The sequence below is a fragment of the Sceloporus occidentalis genome, unplaced genomic scaffold, assembly GCF_023333645.1.
Source record: "Sceloporus occidentalis isolate IW3139 unplaced genomic scaffold, rSceOcc1.0.p SCAF_10, whole genome shotgun sequence".
In the NCBI taxonomy this organism is placed as follows: Eukaryota; Metazoa; Chordata; class Lepidosauria; order Squamata; family Phrynosomatidae; genus Sceloporus; species Sceloporus occidentalis.
The window spans coordinates 10,122,198-10,142,323 of record NW_028316990.1 but is presented as its reverse complement, the minus strand read 5'-3'; the positions used below and the strand labels follow the sequence as shown (position 1 = coordinate 10,142,323).

Below are 20,126 nucleotides of genomic sequence, written 5' to 3'. Positions count from 1 at the left end.
GGTACTGTGTTCGAGGGGGGGGGACGGCAGGGCATGGGTGCAAATGCACCACCACTGCCCTCCTCTGTGTTTTACAAAGGGACTGCTGGGAGGGAGCTACAGCCCCAAGGCCCAAAAGGAACTGACACTCTTCCCCGGCCTCATATCTGGGCTTCACTTTAAGACTTCACACCAGCACCATTTAGGGGGGAAAGGAAGGTGGGTGGCACGCAAAAACCAGACTGAATGCAAACACTCTCCCACTCCACAGAAGGGCTTGCCCATTAGCCCCTTGTTGTCCCCCAGCAACCGTGTGTGTGTGTGTGTGAGAGAAAGAGAGAGAGAGAGAGAGAGAGAGAGAGAGAGAGAGAACTTAAGTGACTCAGGGCCTGCCAGTTTTGCAGGTTCCCTCTTTCTTTCGGTGGCTGCATGGGTTCAGAACGTGGTGAGCCCATCCCCGTGGCACGTTGGAGCCCACCTGCTCACTCTGCTAAGTCCAGCCCTGGACCTCTACCAGCCCTGGGGCTCTCTGGTCTAGCTCAGGTTTCAACAGATGGCAGCATATTTACAAGAAGAGACAAGAAAACAGAAAGGGGATTAAGGAGGTGAGGATTCAGCTCATAACCAATGGAGGCAAGACTCAGAGAGAAACCGTTGAGCAAGCCTTGTCCTTCCCAGTGGGGAGACTGGCAGAGCACCAGGAATTTAGGATAGTCCTGAGCAGCTCTATTAGTTTACACCCAGCCCTTCCGGAAGAAGCTGCGGTCACATTCTTGGATCCCACCCCCACCCCCCAACACTGCCCCAGCACACAGACCCCTTCCAGCCCCACTCCTTAAGGCTGTACCTCAAGGCCATGGGAGACTCTCAGGTTCTATGTAGCATGTGCTGACCGCCCCCAGCGTTATTTCACAGCTTTCCCCATTTCTATTAAGTCAGCAGAAATTTCTACTGAACAGAGGGGCTCAGTTCACACCTGGAGGTTCACCACCTCCAGCATCAAGCGATGATGCGCACGTGTGAAATTCACAACTATGGACTGAACACTTGTGTTACTTCACATTGCCTCAAGAAACCGTTTTCAATGGAAATCACAGAAATATTCAACTGTAAATCACGGAATAAGTCATCAAATGACGAATACAAGTGTGTGAACCAGACATCTGTGCAACCAATTGATTTTGGGACCCAGAATATTTCTGTATGTTTCACAGCTCCCACTGAAGAGCTGCGGAGGCTAGAAAGAGAGGAGGGTGGGGAGACACACGGTCCCATTTTCTTTCCTTACCTAGCTCCAAATGATAACTGAGCATTCATGCTCTGTATCCTCTCAGAGGGGCTAGAGATGGGGGTAACTGCCCAGCCTTCAGCTTGAGCAACACAAAGCACAGCTCTTCCACTGCTCTTGGTTCCAAGACGTCTCTCTCTCAGATGCTCTTTCACAACAGCTGTTTCCCAGGATCAGCAGGGATGCTCCTCCAAAGCAAGGGTGAAGGCTATGTTTTCCCTTAGGTCCAGACCATCTTTTGAATGAGGAAGTTGAAGTCCAAACACCCTAAATTTCAGAGTCACAAGAACTAAAGGAGTCTTGCAAATCTGCCTGTCCATCACAGGATTTCTGGAAGCACAAGTAAAAAGGAGAGGAAATGGAGAGCAGGTTAAACTCTAATGCAACTAGCCATGCACCCTCCCTCCTCTTCTGTGGCTCTGGGTATTTCCCTCCATGCTGAAGCTAACTATGGTGACTGCTTTGTACTTCACATCACAGCCACAGATCAGTGTTATGCAACTGGAGAAACTCTGCATAAGGACATATCCACTCTGCAGCAAGAGCTTTTTTTAGTGTGTCTGTTAGCACTAACAGCTAAGAAATTTATCTCAATCAAGTTGCTGACAAAAATTTCAATATGATGGCGTCCAGATATTTTGAACTGCACATTCTGTCAACTGTAATCAGCCTGTTACAGAATGTGAGGAAGGTTGCAAATTGTAAGGAAGTTAAATAAATATATTAAGGTTGGGAGCCACAGCCCAAAAATCTGGGGGACCCAGGTTGGGGGAAGTTGCTTGTAAAAAGAGGCCAGCCATGGGCAGTGCATGGGAGTTTCACTTCCAGTTTCGGCCTGTGGTTTCTGTCAAGACCAATGTATCTCCATCCTCGCTGTGATTTCTGAGCAATGTTCTTCAGCAGAGGTGAACATTGCTTGCAATGGATTTGCAAAATCCACATTACTGCACTGAGCAGCATCAAGAGCCAGCAGAACAAAGATTGTCAACTCTCATTTTTATTTCATTCCACAACTTCCATTAATTGATAGAACTGGGGGGGGGGGGGTTGAATTGTCATTACAGAGGAAGGAGAGATCGATGTTTATTATCTGTCTCCCCTTCCATTCACCCTGTTACCCCAATAGAGCAGGAGAGCACACCAGACCAATCACGGAATCTTACTCTCCTTTTGTGTAATGCCAGGTCAGTCAAAAATAAAACTCAGATAATTTACGATCTTTTAGAGGATGAGGCTCGACTCATATCTGACAGGACACGCCATAGGATTTATCTTAAATCCTATGGTGTGGCGATAGATGCAACTAAGAAGTCTTTCTATTCTGCATCTATTGTGTCTGCCAAGTCTCGTTTGGCAAACTATTCAGGGCGGTTAGGGATATAACTCAACTACCCCCCACCCTGAATCCTTTCCAAGAACCTACAATAGCCTGCTGTGACGCTTTTAATAATCACTTTGCAGACAAAATCTCTCACATAAGAGCTGACTTGGATGCCGGCTTTGAAACTGAGTTGTTAGGAGAGGTATCCAGCGTCTCCACCTATACTGTTATTCTGGATCAATTTGAGTTTGTCAGTACCGACGATGTGGACAAGCTTCTTGGTTGTGTGAAAAAGATAACTTGCTCTCTCGGCCCTTGCCTGACTTGGCTGGCCGTCCCGGGGGGTGATGCCTTTAGGTTACTATTAAAGAACATAATCAACGCATCCTTTAGGGAAGGCTACCTTCCATCTTGCCTTAAGCAGGCAGTGGTTAAACCACTTCTAAAGAAGCCTACCCTTGACTCCCTGGACAGAAATAATTATAGGCCTGTTTCATTGTTACCATTTTTGGGAAAGGTAATTGAGAGAGCAGTCGCCATTCAACTCCAAGCAATCTTGGATGAAACGGATTATCTAGATCCATTTCAAACCGGTTTTAGGGCAGGCTATGGAGTTGAGACAGCCTTGGTCGCCTCAGTTGATGATCTCTGTCTGGGCACCGACAGAGGAAATGTGACCCTGCTGGTGCTCTTGGACCTCTCAGCGGCCGTCAATACCATCGACCATGGTATCCTTTTGGAAAGCCTGAGAGAGCTGGGAATCGGAGGCTCTGCTCTGCAGTGGTTCTGGTCCTACCTCTCGGGAAGGTTCCAGATGGTGTCGCTTGGGGATACTTATTTGGCCAAGAGGGAACTCAGGTCGGGCGTCCCTCAAGGCACGATTCTGTCCCCAATGCTGTTCAACATTTACATGAAGCCACTGGGCGAGATCATCTGGAGACGTGGGACGGGGTGTTATCAGTATGCTGTTGACACCCAAATATATTTCTCTATGTCTCAGACTAATGCAGTGACTAAGGAAGGCATCTCTCCTCTGAATGCCTGTCTTGAATTGGTAATGGACTGGATGAGGGAAAACAAACTCAAGTTGAATCCAGGTAAAATGGAGGTACTAGTAATAGGAACCCCTAATCTGGGAATGGAGTTAGGTCAGCCAGTTCTGGATGGGGTCACACTTCCCCTGAAGGACTCTGTCCGCAGTTTGGGGGTGCTCCTAGACTCGTCTCTCCATCTGACAGCTCAGGTGGATGCGACGGTCAGGAGCACTTGTTTTCAGCTTCGGCGGATATGCCAACTGCGCCCCTTCCTGGAGCGGGAAGACCTTGAAACAGTAGTACATGAACTGGCAACCTCTCGGCTTGACTTTTGTAATGCACTCTACATGGGGCTACCTCTGTGTCAAGTCCGGAAACTTCAACTGGTACAGAATATGGCAGCCAGGCTGGTTACTGGCACATCTAGATTTGCCCACATTACACCAGTTTTAAAATCCCTTCACTGGCTGCCTGTTAGTTTCCGGGCAAGATACAAAGTGTTGGTTTAAACCTTTAAAGCCCTACTGACTTCTTGCCAGAACGCCTTCTCCCATATCGTCCTCCCCGCACTCTTCATTTTGCTGGGAAGAATCTGCTTCAACCAAAGAGGACTAGACTTTCGACAGTGTCCCAGTGTTCCTTTTCAGCAGTTGCTCCTAGACTCTGGAACGACCTGCCAGACGAGATCCGTCAGATTACTACCTTGGAAACCTTTAAGAAGGCTATTATGATGGATCTCTTCCAGCAGGCCTTTCCAGACTAGGTCCACCTCTATTTTCCTGCCCTCTCCCCCCTTTACTTCTCTCCTCTTTTTCCATCCCCTTTTCCATCCTATTTGGACCCCTGCTATACAGTTCTTTTTTACAAATCTTCTACTGATTTTAACTGTGATTTTATACTATTGTTTTAATATCTCTGGTTTAATCTCTTTTTAGGATTACTATGTTTTTATGCTGTGGGGGAGGGATAGTTTTTTGTTTTTTTTAGAATTTTAACTGTATCTTGTTTTACTGTTGTAATCCGCTTGGATTCCAAGTGATTAAACGGAATATAAATTATATTGTTATTATTATATACCTCTCCTCCCCAGCCAGAGAGGAAAATGTTTAACTCCAGTTGCCCCAGCTCACCTAACCAGTTAGAAGGAGCCGGCCATGTTATTGTTCCCCTGGTTTTGCAAGGACACAAGCAGGTCATCGATCTTCTTCATATTCTGATTGGTGGTCATGGCCGAAGACAGCTGAGGGTTCTCTGACATCTGCTGGGACAGGAGGGTAGTGACAGAAGGCTGCACCTCCCCTTGTGGCTGGCTAATGGGGATCATCTGTTCAGACAACGCACCAGATCCAGATGATAAGAGCTGGCCACAGTCTGTTGAGAGATAGAAAATACATGTGATTAATGCCTCTTCAATGAGCTTGTTGGCCCATTCAGTCTTCAACATGCATCACTCACAACTGAATGTGAGGGATTAATGAGAAACAAGGGAGCATATTCCATTTCACACTGCAAAGACCTCTGAATCACCAAAAGTTCTCTACAGAAGGTACTCCAAATCACAGTCTTGGCAGTATCACAAGGAGCCTAAGACAATAGATCTTAGCACTGAGATGAACCTCTTCAGTGAATGCTGAAACAAACTGATTCAGAGTGGTTTTGCACCAAGGTATGTGTACACTTAAAGGTTTGCTCTACCAACCTGTGGCTGGCAGCAATAAAGCACTCCAGCTTTAGATTAAAAGACACCTTGTAGTAGAGCCCTGTGTCTGTTACCCTCTTTTCTGCAGTGGCTCCCCAGCTGTAGAGTTCCTTCCCTCTGCAGCCCTGACTGGTGCCAATTTTATAATCATTTCAGCACCAAGGTAAAACTTGGTTTTTTTATTAAAGCCTTATCTATGCTGGATATGTTTTATGGTTATATAATTTAAGATGGTTTTAGTTTTATTCTATGCCACTCTGAGATCTTTGGATAAAGGCTGGAATATAAATATCTTAATTGATTAATTAAATTATTAAATACTCTGTGGCCTTCAATCATGCTGGCTCAACTCAATCTCATGCCTCCATCTGGACACAGTCCTAATTTTGTGGGATGACCTGCAAGGCCACAAAGGGGAGAGAGAAAACCCCATAACTAGAAACAGACTCATCTGCTGTTGTAGCTGGTGACAATTCTGGACCCTCCATTCTGAAACTTACTCTCTTGGATGCCAAAAAGAAATATTCCAGAGGTCTGCTGAGATGAAGCAGATGAATTCTGCAGCTGGCTGATGGCACCACCTCCAGGGCCATTATGGAACAAGGAAGCTTGCTGTTGTTGTTGTTGTTGCTGCTGCTGCTGTTGTTGTTGCTGCTGTTGTTGCTGTTGTGGGGGTGAAGAAGTACCCTGGATGCCAGACATGCTGCTCTGTGAAGAATAGAGAGAGGACTGCTGCATCTCCTGCTGGCTCATGCTGTTCTGTAAGGCAGACATGGAAGTCGATGAGATGAAAAGGGGGAGAGGCTGCTCTTGGGAGCTGGGAGAACCTTGGACCAGCTGGAGCTGTGGGGAGCTGTGGAATAAGGCCGGCGGTGGCTGCTGGGACGGCTCAGCTTGGGAGGAGCCTGGGCTCTGGTTCTGGAACTGCATGGGTTGCTGGTCCTGATTCATGGTCCTCATGGCGTTCTGTGGGTGGAAGAGAGGCTGGCTCTGTTGCTGCTGTTCCTGGCTGGTCAGGGAGCTGGGGCTGGAGCTGAACAGCATGGCCTGCTTCGGGGATGCCATGGGGCCCATGGGGCCCTGGCTGCTGTAATGCATGTTTGGCTGTTGCTGTTGCTGTTGCTGCTGCTCTTGTGTGCTGTTCTGAAGAGCTGCCATTGAATGTGAGGACTGGTACATGGCTTCTTGTTGGTTTGGGGGCACACCTGAAGGAGGGAGTGCACCCAGGGGCACTTGTGACTGGAAAATGCCCTGCTGTGAAGGTGGAGGCTGCTCCTGCGGAGGAAGCAGAGACCCCTGGAGGTGGGAGAGCTGAGCCGCCTGCTGTTGTTGCTGCTGTTGCTGGAATGAGGCTGGCTGCTCAGCACTGGCAGAGGCCTGCAAAGAAGAAATCGAATTCTGGGTGGTGAAGAACGTCATGGGCTCCTCCCGTGTGACTGAGCCACTCATTGAATTCTGAGAATGAGAAAGAAACATGCTGCCGGCCTGTTGCTCCTGAACAACCCCCATGGGGGCCTGCGAGTGGAAAATGGGGGGTGGCAGCTGTTCTGAAGAAGTCGCAGTGCTCTGACTATGGAAGAGGGAGCTTGGAGCCTCCTGGGAGATGTTCTGGCCGTCCCCAATAGGGCTCTGAGAGTGGAAAAGCTGAGCCTGAGAGTGGGAGGCCTGCTGCAAGAAGCTTCCAGACTGGAGGGACATCATCTCCCCACCCTGCTGGAAGAGGCCTCCACCCTGGGATGGTGGTGGCGGCGGTGGCTGTGGTTGCTGCTGCTGGGACGGTGGTGCTCCACTGCCTTGCATCATGTTCTCGGAGGAAGAGAAGAGGCTGACCTGCACCTGACCCTCCCCGCCGTGCTGCATTTGGACCATAGCCTGATAGACGTCATTCCGCAACTGTTCCGCCTGACTTGATACTTCTTCGCCTTTGGTGGAGCCAGAAGACTGAAACAGGGCAGAGCTGTTGGCCGGCACCTGCTGCCGTTGGGGTGGCGTTGCTCCTTCATTGCCAGAAACGTTGGTGGAAGAGAACAACTCACATTGCATTTGCATGTCTTCGCTTGTGGACAGGCCACCCATCAAGTGGGAAGCTTGCTGATACACTGGGGACTGCTGGATGTTTCCGTTGCCTGAAGAAGAGGAGGAGAACAAGTCGGACGGCATCTGGCTTGTTGCCTGGCAGAGGCCTTGCTGGATCTCAATCACCATTGCTGCAGAAGTCTCCATTGCTTGCTGCTGCTGCTGCTGCTGCTGCTGCTGCTGCTGCTGGCTGGACAAAGAACTCTCAGGCTGTGGATGAATGTTCTCTGTTCTGCTGGATAGCAGGTCTTCAGCCCTCGAGTGGACTGCATCAGAGGAAAACATCCCTTGGTTGACTCCATTTTGGATCTGGCTTACCTGCTGGAAAATTTCCACACTGAGCTGCTCTTGAACGTCCTCATTGTCAGACCCTGAAAACAAGACAGACGACAACTGCTGCTGTGCTTCCAGGACCTGTTGGACCAAATCCACGTTTCCATTGTTGCTGCTAGCAGTGCTGGACTGAAAGGTCCCTGCTTGCAGTTGTTGGATCGTGTTCTGCAGCTGACTCACTCTGCCAGATGATGAAAATATGTTGGACGAGATCTGCTGCTGTAAAGCCTGGGACGAGTCTTGAAGCGGTGACTGCTGCTGGGATACCTCCGTCAGCTGAGACAAAGTCATGACTGCACTGTCAGACTGGAGCATCTCTCTGGGCCCCTGGGACTCTCTTGAGGGGAATGGAGATGCCTGCTGCAACAAGGTGTCGCTGTTCTGCAGCTGGCTGCCAGCAGAAGCTGCTGGGAAGCTGCCAGGTGGGACAATGTCTTGAGTATGGAGGGTAGGCATTGCCTCCGGAGTATACACCTTGGGCGGCAGTGGCTGCTTTTCATTCTCAGGAGCCAAGTGAGAAGCAGAAGAGGAGAAAGTGCTGTTTCCCAGTAGGCTGGGCATGCCGGACTCTAGAGGTGCTTGAGAGGGACCAACTACACTGGTTGTCTGATGGGAAAAACACACAGGCAGAAGAAAGCATTTTAGTACACTTCGGTACTGGTGTGACATCGCTGCCTCTAAGAATAAGGCACTCATGTCTCTCCAAAACCCACAGATGACTGCTCAACACCACTTACCTTAAAGACTGAAGGGGATCTTTTTTCAGGCACAAGCTCCATTGGAGCAGCCTCTTCGCTCTTAATGATATTGTTTGGCCTGAGTGGAGTTATCAAGGCAGTGGGAAGAATATTTACCTTGTCCAGGTTACAGCCACTGGGGTTCACTGCAACAGATAAACACAGAATTAAGTGCTGTTCTGAAAAATGGCATGACTTAAAGTGCAGGGACTGAGATGGGCAGAGACCACCAGAGACAAAAAAGGGAAAGAGACAGAGACAGGATTCAACGCTGGGATACCACTCTTTCTCCCAAAGGAGAGGAATATCAAGCAAGAGTTCTTAATCTAGGATCCACAGACTCCAGAGGGGTCCAGGAATATATTTCAGGGGGTCTGTGAACTTGGATGGGGGGAAATTACATCTTTATTTTTACTAACATCTCTAACTGAAATTTAGCTTTTTATGCTTTTAAAAACATTATTCTGAGAAGAAGTCCATAGGTGTCAGAAGACTGACAAAGGGGTCCATGGCACTAAAAGAACCCCTGGACTAAAAAAAGACTGGGATAAGCATCTGAATATGCAGTACAACCTTCAGGTGACATTACAGCTGGTAAAATCTGTAGGACAAAGATCATATGAGTCTGTAGCAATAAACAGTAAGTCTTGGGTACATTAAAATAAATACATTTAATGCAACACAAGCTTTCACAGGCCAAAGCTTCCTTCATGAAACACATCTGGCACAGCAATCTCTGCCCCGTGAAAGCAGGTGCCACAGTAAATGAGTTCTTCTGTAGTATGACAATTAGGATTCCCAGGTCACCTCAAGTCTCATGAGGGGAGGGCCCCTTGAGAGATCTCAGGGCCCCATGACATTTCAAATCTCACAGGAACCTCCAAACCCATTCATATCTCAAGATAGAAGGCCAGCCCTCATGAGATGGCATCAGCCCAGCAAGATGAGGAGGAGGAAGAAAAGCGGTACCATGCCAGCCATGATCCCAGCAGATGAATCCTGGTATCTATAACTTTGCTGCCTACATCCCCAATGCTACCACCTACTGTCAAATAGGGGGGTTAGGGCATCTTCTATCACCCCAATAAGAGAATTGACTTCAGGACTCCAAATAGAGCCTATCCTGTGCAAAATGGCATGCCTGGGAAGCCTAGTGATAACAGTTTCTACTTTCAGCTCTAATTACACAAGGAGCCATTAAGTTGTTATTGCACAAAGATCACCAGTTCTTCAAAGTTCAATGCCCCATTTGTTTGTAGGCCACTAAGATTCCCCTACTCCTTTCTATCCCACTCAGAGCTTTTAGAGCAGCCATGCTGGTTGCAGGATACTGTAAGCTATCCAAAAAAAGTAACTTTTTCCAAGTTCTGATCCCACAAGCCCTTTTCAAATAGTTAGGCTTGTAAGGGGGGGAAAACACAGGTGAAAAGCGGGGGAAATAAGGCTATAAAGACAACAGCAAACACTTTCTGGAATCCTCCATCAGCTGCAACATAGCTTGCTATGGAACTAATCCTTCACAGAAACTCTACAAGATTAAAACCTACAGTCACAAGCACCAGAAACAGGAGCCAAATTTCAGTACTGGGAACTAGAGTTAAAGGCACCCACACTGCCCTGTGACTGGTAAAGAACAAAGGCAACAGATTAATGGCAAGAATCCATGCCAATAACTGGAGAAGGCCTCAGCTCCATGGTAGGGCAGCTGCTCTGGATGCAGGAGACCTAATAAGGTTCAGTGGGCAGCATGGCCAGTAAGACTGAGAAAGTCCCAGAAAGCAGCTGCCAGCAGCGGGATAAGAGACCAAGCGTAGTCTTAAGGCAGCATCTTGTGTTTCTAGTAGGCTGGAAACAGCAGCCAGAACAGCCATGCTAGATAATTTTCAGCTGCAAACCTGGAAGCCTGTTAAACATCTCACTTTACTATTTATGCTGCTCTGTTTCAGACACTGACATCCTCCTGAATACCTTCTGAAACTTAATGAGCTTATTTTAGTAAATGATTGCACACAGTAATAGGGCCAATTGCAGTAAAAGACAAAAACAAAGCAAAACCATGAAGAATTTGTGGACTCACAACTAAGCCTGTCATCCTGTGTCTTGAACAGTGATCTCTTTTATTACACTAAAGCTGTATTTTCCTTCTCATGAAATGATTTAACAAGTTTATCTTGCAGCAGCTTCATGCTTTAAGCTAAGAGTGCTTGGGTATTTTGTCCTCTAGAATTCTACCAAATCCCTCCCCTCCCAAAAAACCCCTCTCCCATAATGTAGCTATGTACATTCAGGAGTCTGGCATTCCCAAGAGAAATTACTTTCATTCCTATGGCACATTATGAAGGCACATCATGGCTGCTACTGCCCCTTTGCTCATCCTCCCATCACTGCACACCTAATTAATCCCAGAAAAAAAAAATAGCTACTTTGTGAATCCTGACGCATATTACAAATAAGTAAATTAGACTAAAATGCCATATCCGCCAAAGAAACCATTCCCCTATTAAAAGAATGTACGTGATCACAACATAATTTATGAAGTGGTTTTTAAAAAAAGGTCTGCAGAAGAACTCAAGGGATTCGAATTACAGAATCCTGGAGCTGGAAGGAACCCCAAGGGCCACCTAATCTAACCCCATTCTGCCATGCAGGAAGACACAACTAAAGCACTCCTGAAAGATGCCCATCCAACCTCTGTTTAAAGACCTCCAAAGATGGAGAGTCCACCTCCATCTTGGGAGACCTCCAAAGTGCAAGATTAATACTGCTAGAAAGAATTAAATACCTTTGATTGCGTCATCAAAAGAGCAAGGCTGTGTCGGGCTAGATATTTCCTGTTTCACGTTCACATTCAGAGTACTGGCTGTTGATGGAGCAAAAGACATCACTGACACTCAAAAAAAGGTGAAAAAGGACATTTCCCATTTGGGGGATTTAACCAATGCTCAACATGGCTGGCTCCTGTGCGCTGTTACTGTTGCTAAAAGATTTGTACTCCAAGGCTGGAAAGATAAACCTTCTCCATCTATTGCTCAGCATCTAAAGCAGTAGATCTCACTGCTTTAACTATTTGTTTTATAGAGGCCAACTTTGAGAAAATGCACTCTGGAAATGACTTTCCAGCATTTATTAATGCAAATGGCTATCTCATGTTCATATCCTATTGTCCCCTCCCACTCTTTTTCTTCCCTGTAATCAAACTTTTAAAAATACAAGGAAATCTCCCCACCTTCTGTTTCCCATTTCCAAAAACAGCAAAGAAAAGCCCTACAATAAGCTCTAACCACCGGTCTCAAACATGCACAGCAGAGGCCCCTTCTTCCCCCCAATTTTCCGGTTTCATGGGTGCCACTTCAGAGCCCCAGAGCATGCTCCTACTGCAGAACACTCCAGATCAGGATGGGCAATAGGTGGTACTGCCCATTGAACTGTCCTGCTTTCTCCTTCAGCCTCAGCCAGGAACTCAAAAACCAAAGCGAGGAATGGCTGTGCACAAGTATGGGCCAAAGCCCTCCTGACAACCTCACTGCTTTTTACTTACATGTGTCCGGAGTGTAAGTGAATGGCTGTATGTCATGGGATCGCCCAGCGTTGGTCACCACATAGATCCCCACAGAAACAGGTGCAGTTATTTTCTGGTCATGATATGGGGGCACCTTTACAATTAGATGATTCTAAAACCAAAAGCAGAATTTAGAAAGTTTAAAGAACTTACCAACTGTTAACAATGCAAGATCTATTCATAACATAAATGTATCTAAGGAGTCCACACAGCTATTAAATTACTGTGACATTAGACCTCCTGAGCATACCCAACAGTGGTGAAAGCACACAAGAGATCACTCTTAAGCATTTGCCTTCCTGCATGTACCATAATTTCAAAACACATGCACACACAGGCACAGAAAGAAACTCATTAACTCCTCCCTTTCTTTTGCTACAGCTTGCTATGTTCTTTCACCAGACTACCTCAGACAACCTGAGCTGAAGCTCAGTCTATGAGCCCAGAACTAGCAACCAGCCATAAAATATACAAGGGTAACATGACAGGCAATAAGGAACTGGAACCCACACAGTAGACTAGAGGCCACATAGCAAGGGTTTGCAGAGGTCATATCATGTTCACTTGTAAAATGACAGCCTTTAGCAGCCACTTAAGGCAGCTAAGTCCAGAAACCCACTCCTAAAATGAGGATCATTACACCTGCAAAGTGAAAGATTGGCCACTGTTTGAACATGTAGCATCTTTACCCCGTTAATCACAGGGAATTGGAGGTAAAAACGGAGATCATCATCACCTAAGGTAACAGAACAAGTGCAGCACTCACACAGTCTCCATGCCTGAATGCTGTGATAGCTGCTACTGCATGGAAGACAGGGGCTTGCCCTAGCTATGGAAAATGTGAAAGCCATAATTCTCTTGGCAAGTCAAGGTTAACTGAGAGAATAAAGCAACAAATCTGTAACAGGAATGAAAGAAATATATCATTGTCTAATGCTCTATCCAAGCATATAAATTCAGTCTGTTGGCCATGTGAATGTCAATCAAATGTTCAGCCATATGAAGGCAAGGTTTTAGAACAAAAGCATCTAGTTAGCTTGGGAGTAAGATATTCATAACTTCTATCTGAATGACTAAAGTATGCTTTCCTTTCCTTCCAAACATATTATTAAAGGAAGGACTTTATATATAAATTCTTAGTAAATACTTTCAAGAGCAAATAAGGAATGTTTTCAAAAATGAAGAGGAAAGCTTTTACGCCTGTATTTCAGTGCACCCCAAAAACCAATACCTGATGAAACAGTTCCATGTCTATTTCTGCTTCTGCCTTCCAAGAGTTCTCATCTGTTAGAAAGGAAAAGAGAGGCATGTTACTGTGAATGCTGGGCTATGTTTATTGGAACCATACCCAAGGGAGGCATAAGCAGAGAAGCCAGCTGCCCCTTGGGTATGCATAGAGGCCACCAGTCCAACACCATCCGCACTCATCTCCTGATGTGAAGCTTAGGCAAAACTGGGTACTTACCGGACATGTTCTCTTGGAAGATCACTTTGGTTCCCTTCAAGAAATTCTTGCCAATCAGAAAGACTTCTTCTTCTCCCTTCACTGAACAGGTGTGCAAACTCTTCTTTAGGATCTCTGGTACACCTGCTGGTTGAGCTACAGATTTGGGGAGTGCGAGGGAAAGAGAGAAAAAAAGAAACAGCTCTTCAACTAATAGCATGCATGCAGTTGACAGTGTTCCCAAAGGTCTCCATAATGAACTAGTCCTTTAGCAAGCGATGCTTGTGCAAAACCAGGACATTATTTATAAAATGTCTGATTGGGCAAAGCACACTCTAGTATTTCTTTTTAATGTCCATGTTTCCTTTCGAGTAAATCACTGCACAATTCTCCTAAGGGGCGGCACATGACTGTTATCTCCCAGAAACTGTGCTTATTATATTCCTCACCACTACGTAATACCACACTGAACTGGTACTGATATTTGAATTTGGCTAACATCAGGAGTCTTCAAAGTCAACCAATTGCCATTACAAAACATTTTTGCATGGTGAAAAGTCCCCTAAAAGTTGCCTCGCAAAAAGACCTGCCCCCCTTGGCTCGATGTCCACATGCAAGCATTACAATGGTTGGTGTCCTTGCAAATTCCCAAATATAAACTAACTCCAATGAACAATACTATAGTACACAGAAGGAAGACATTTTGCCTAGAAGGGGGGGGGGGGGGAGTTGGAAACTTAAGCACAAGCGTAACACGTCTGAAAAAAAGAAGTAATTTGACTCATGACCATGATAAATAAATATTCTGCTCTATAGAAGCTAGTGATGAATACTGACTTTAGAAATTAAACACCTTGCCTAAGACCAGAACATCCCTTTTCCTTTGCACAGGTGCCTATGTCTGAGCCACTTTATGTGCTCAATATGGCAACAACATGGGCTTCTGGGAGGACTTGCTGGGTACAAGGGAAGTATAACTTATCTTAGCTTGTGCTTCTGAGCATCAAAATGCATCAAAATGAAATTATTTACTCTAATCAAAGAGAAGGAAGTCCCAGCTAACAAGCAACAGTTTCTCCAGCCTCAGCCACAAAGAAAGGGGCTCATATTTGCTGCTGACTGCAATTAGGGCTTGCAAGATAATCCAAGCAACCCAAGTGCTTGCTTAGGGCTGCTGTCCACTGTGTCACCCCAGAAGTGTCTTCCAGGAGCTCTAGCAACAGCAAAAATTATTGCGTGTTGTAGCTCTGACGGTACATGTCCTCTAAAATTAGTGATGAATCCCAGTATCTTCTCCCCTCCCTGGAGCAAAAACAGTGTCAGAGCTTGAACCTCCCATTGTTGAAACGCATCTGATGTGTTCTCTGAATAGAATGTAATTTTAACTTGATGTACTGGTACAGTATCAATTCTGCACTATCCTGAAGAAATCTGCACAGTAGACCTGTTTCTTCATGTTCTGTCACTCTTGCCACTGAAAAGATGGTTTACTGAGACTCTGAACATTATGTTCCATCAAATCTCTGATTTATTTGGGTTGTTCAATTTTGTTTTTTGAGCAGGTTAACGTGAGATGCACAGCAGCTCAACCAACAAAGGGACCACAAGTCACAGTGAGACTCCCTCAATAAGTTTGCCACTTACTGCACAGAATAGGTGAGGATGGCGTCTGCAGGGTGAGAGAGGAGCCATCCTTCCGAGGGATGTTCACGCGGAACACCAGCCTGGCCCGAGTGCTTTTCTTCTTGGATCCAGCGATGCCTATTCGGGCTTCAACATCTGCATTCCTCAGCTTCAGTATCCCAACACAGTCCACCCTGGAAACATAAGATTCCATTTGTCTTCACTTATGTCCTGACATTCATAACCACACATGAAAGGCAGCAAGCACCCTGAGGTCTCCAAAAATGCAGGTATTGTAAAAAGAGCCATAGATGCACAAGCTTTCATGCCTGTCGTGATGATAGCTACACAAGAAACCATATGAAAGCACTCTGGCTTCAGTGTGCTGCTACCCCAGGAGAAGATGCAGTGTTAAACTGGAATTTTGGAGTTCCATGTTAAAATCCCAGCTCAGGTACTCAGTGGCTGACTTTAACATCATTTTCCTACTAATAAAAGGGGATTGCAATGGCTTGTTTCCAGACAGTGTTAAGGGGATCACTTTGCACATTATTCAGGCCAGATACAAAGGACATTATGCAGAACGATGGAAAGAAATAACCCACCCAATATACCCCTAATCATCTCATCTAGTAAGCACTCAAACGACAGTGATATTGAGCCAAAGCAGGGAACGGTAAAATATGGGACACCATTAGATCTCTTTATGCTGAGTGGCTGGCTAAGTGTTCCTGTTTGATCAGCCAGTCACTATTCCAAGACCATTTTACATCTCTTTCTTACTTAAAACAAACAAGAGGCATTTGTAACGCAGATGGTCGAAAGCCACCTCCTCAACAAAGAGGGCATTTTCTGTGCCAAAACAGGTTTTTCAATTCAAATTATTATCTCTGAGACTGAGATATTTTCTGGCTCCTCCTATCACTTACCTCCCACCCAGCAAGATGTGCAAGGTTTCACTGTATGGATTAACAGTACATCTTGGTATTTAAGAGAGAAGGAAGAGAACTGCAAGGCTTTTAATTCATATGCTACAGAGGGAGTGAGAAAGTGGCTGTTCTTCCTGTTTCTTATATATCTGCAACAATCCAAAGCTAGCCTTTGAAGCTGAAATGAGGATAGAATTCAGGGGGAAATGGTAACTAGTTTTGGATGGATGGGATGCAGCAGCAATATCAAAATAAACAGGAATAAACAGGAATATATCATAAGGTGTTTCCTTATTCTCTAAATCCTGGGTCCATCCACAATGTAAAGCAGGAAAAGGCAATTTATTAATAGTGACTTTTCATACAGTTGCTGATTTTATAACGACCTAGCAGCTGAAGGAAAAGCTGAACACAGGACTTAGTCCAATATTATAACATGTTCTGTCCTTAAACCAGAGCAGTTTTTAAATTACAAGGTTGTTCCATTTTAATTATAAGAATCCAAATCCAAATCAAAGAGTTACAATTCCAGCCGATGAGACTGACTGAGTCACAAGCTGTTCCACATCTTGCAATCACGCATGCATAAAGCTTGGCATGGTGACCCCTGTTTACGAGAGCTTTGTGTTTGCTGAAAGGCTGGATTGTTTGTTGCTTCAGGAGAGTGACCATCTCAGAGCCAGACTGAGAGAGTCCCTCGTCATAGGATACTTTGCTAGTTTCAGATAGCGGCCCACTTAAAGAGCCTTTTGGCAAGAGCATAGCTGATGCCTGTGTCTGGCCTTGCCACTGCTGATAAGTGCCGAGCCAGTTCACTGGCAGCTTCTGAAGTGTCTGTTGTGTTAACTGGGAAGGCATTTTCCCTCCACTTACCATGTTTTAGAACCAGCAGAAGAGAAGCCCCTCACCCAAAACAGGGAGAGGAAAAACTGTTCCACAGAAAAGCCTCCATCATGCCACTTCTGCTGATCGAGGAAATGTAACTAAATAATATGTGAAGAGAATTCTCAAGGTAGGTGCACAACATGAGTTCAGGTTAGCAGGCTGTGTAAAAGCCTCCCTAGTAAAAGTAAAAGTTCCAGACCTGAAAAACATGGCTAGGAGTGGTTGACCCAAAGATAAAGCTTCTGAACTCTTTTGTGGCTGCTTGGGTGGAAGAGAGGGTAGACGAAAGGGAAGACCCTTGGGAGAGACAAAGCTCATTCACTTTTTGCTAAACAACTTAGTCTGGTGTGATATCCAACCACAGATATTCTAACCTCTGTATCCTGCATCCTAACAGGAATTCCCGTGGTTTATTTGGACATGAAGGTCCCTTATACATGCACTGAGTCCCATGCAAGGTTGGGGCTGTTACATTCAGGTCAGTAGCAAAGAATAATACATGCATGGAAAAAGAACACATACATCAACCACTAACACAACTGAACAGAGGCAGCTCCCATTATGTCTTAAGCCCTCCCCAGATATGCTAATTTCAAAATGTCTGAGCTGAGAAGACAGCACCAGCTGGATTTTCCCCCTATGTATCTGTAACCAATCTGTAAACGATATATGCAGCCACTTACGCCAGGGTCATGTTGTTACTCGGATCCAAGCCCACCTCGATGACAGTGGTGCCCTCTATGTCCACTTCTTTGCAGGGAGTGGTGTTTCGTCCTGTAACCCTGCAGGCCTGGTAGAATCCATGTGGCTTCACTCGACCAGAGTCATTCCCCACAAACACTTGCAGTGTCACAGGCTCATTGTGACCTTCCAACTAGAACCACAAGGAAAGCAGGCAAGGATTAATAGAAAGCAACAGGCAATGCCACAATCTTTCAAACATTACAATGCAGAGGGCATTTCTGAATACAGTATTAGATGTGCAGTAAGTATTAAAACCTGATGCACAAAACGTCTTAAAACAGTTGAATTTCCTATTCTAAATAGGAATGGCTTTCCTCGCTTATACACACCATAAAATCTTTAACACATTCTCAAAGGGAAATTCATTAATATTAGCCTTATTGTGCCCATCCTCAGAGAAAACACAACTTTTCTTCAAAAGTTAACGGTGAAGATGAAGGTACTTTTTAAACATGAAACCCTCACACAGAAGCACCCTATCACAAAAAGTTCTGAACAATCAAAAATTCTAATATACTGTTTCGGAAATGCATACACATCTAAGCAATTTAATCTCCATACCAATATGTGAAAAGAAAAGTGAAAAGGAAATTTAAAAAAAAAAAAGGGGGGGGGGGAGAATGCAGCACAGTCTCATTATTTAAAAGTTTGCTTTTAACCAACTCTCCCCAGGTTATTCATGCTATCTTGAGTTCTGCTATGTGTACAACATCTGCAATGTTTTGAAACCAGGTAGGGCACACAAGTCATGACTCATTGCATAGAGTCCTACTGGACTTGAAACATGTGTCATTTCCTAGGTGCAGTACAGAGTTACAAGCTGACATCCCAGAGCTAAAAATCCACAATGCTGCTTACAATTCAGATTTAAGGTGGCCTTGTGGGCTCTGAGCTTCCCAGTTCCAGCCTCTGAGGGCTTCCTCATACTTTCCTGAAGCACAAGTATACATGGGCACATCACCGTCTGCCTGGATTTGGATTAAGCATCTCACAGACAGTGCTCTGTGCATTCATCTGAAGCTTAAGAGCCAGGAGCAGCTACTGCACTGTGTTTACACACCCTCCTCCTTCCCTCAGCAAGAAAGGTATCCCTGTACTAAGCCAAGAAACATGTAGTTCTCTCCAAACAACAAAATAGCCACATCCTTGTGGAATATGGAAATGTACACACAAGTTCTAATTCAGTTTGGATGACAAATTTGGTGCAAAGCAACACCACACAGTACTGAGCAACCATTCTGCCACAGCACAGAAGCCCACAAAGGCCCCTGGGGACCAGCCCTTTTGCCCTGCTGCCTGGGACTCAAGGGGGCTGGGCAGAGGGCAGGGGCAAGGCTGCCATACCTTGACAGTGGGGAATCCTTGCTGCGTCCTGTCTTTCACTGAGCCCCGGCTGCCTTCCGTCAGATAGCGAGCCCTGTGCTGGGTCTCCGGCTGCACCACTATCTTCAGCTCCTTGCCCTCGTTTTTGCTAGGGTACTGGCCACATAACATGGGGCTCTTCTTCCCACTTGTTGTTTTGGGGGCTTCCGATGTCCTGGGGTGTTAAAGCAGAATAAGTGAACATGTTACCAGATGCTTTCCTTCCAAAATTAGCAAGGCCTGGCTGGGGGTGGGAATAAAAGCAAAAAAGAGACTTGGACAATCTCTCTGTTACAGACCAAGCCTGTAGGCTGGGAAGACAAGAAGAGGGGTGATGTGAGATTCCTTGCGCTTTCACCATAACAAGCATTAAACCATGCTGTAATTAAACAGCAGATAGCCTTAAACCTTTAATCTTGTTTTACACCAATGTGCAAGAAAAAGGTTACACTGATGTATAGGTGACAATACCTGCATAAATCCAGTAAGCTGGCATGAGATATTAGCCATCTTGAAACTGTTTGCCATGCATTTCCTCACTAAGTGTGACCATTTTTTAACAAACAGTGGTTATCACATATTTGCAGGACCTCATCTAGATGCTAATAATGTAAACAAACACATAGAACTGAGGAGAATGCACATTTTCCACATGGGGTGTTAAACCCTCTGGGTACACTAAAGGAAGAATGGATTTTGATGATGTATAATAAGGCCACAATAATATAATGAATTCACTTTAGAATTCATTTATCTAAACATATGCTTGGGTAAACACTTTATCCAAACATAATGTCTCTTTAATAACAATGATGACTGTGACAAAACTATTTGTACCATTGACATGTGTGCCATGACCCAGATCATATGGATGCTGGAAATTACAGTCAGCCCTTCTTATACATGGATTTTTTTATACACGGATTCAAGCATCCACCGTTTGAAAATAGTAAAAAAAAGTATAAATTTCAAGTATCAAACCTTGATTTTCCATTTTTCTTTATAAGGGACACCATTTTGCTATGTCATTATATTTAATGGGACTTGAGCATACACAAATTTTGTTATCCATGGGGATCTTGGAACCAAACCCCAGCGGATAACAACTGTCCA

At 45.3% G+C, this 20,126-nt stretch overlaps 1 protein-coding gene across 4 annotated transcripts in view; it reads right to left on the bottom strand.

The window, feature by feature from the left end:
• Window positions 1-824: 824 nt before the first annotated feature.
• The window catches only part of NFAT5 (nuclear factor of activated T cells 5), a 62,027-nt gene continuing 42,725 nt past the window's right edge, over window positions 825-20,126 (bottom strand). For 3 of the 4 annotated variants that reach the window (XM_089476780.1, XM_089476781.1, XM_089476783.1), the window contains exons 4-14: window positions 18,996-19,188; window positions 17,591-17,781; window positions 15,115-15,287; window positions 13,492-13,626; window positions 13,258-13,310; window positions 12,006-12,138; window positions 11,250-11,327; window positions 8,468-8,613; window positions 5,822-8,336; window positions 4,753-4,993; window positions 825-1,597 (exon numbers count right to left, since the gene is read on the bottom strand). In XM_089476780.1, the coding sequence (XP_089332906.1) occupies window positions 4,761-4,993; window positions 5,822-8,336; window positions 8,468-8,613; window positions 11,250-11,327; window positions 12,006-12,138; window positions 13,258-13,310; window positions 13,492-13,626; window positions 15,115-15,287; window positions 17,591-17,781; window positions 18,996-19,188 (3,850 nt within the window). In that variant the 3' untranslated portion in view covers window positions 825-1,597; window positions 4,753-4,760. The remainder of the gene's footprint in view (window positions 1,598-4,752; window positions 4,994-5,821; window positions 8,337-8,467; window positions 8,614-11,249; window positions 11,328-12,005; window positions 12,139-13,257; window positions 13,311-13,491; window positions 13,627-15,114; window positions 15,288-17,590; window positions 17,782-18,995; window positions 19,189-20,126) is intronic. The other variant, XM_089476782.1, reaches the window with a different exon arrangement.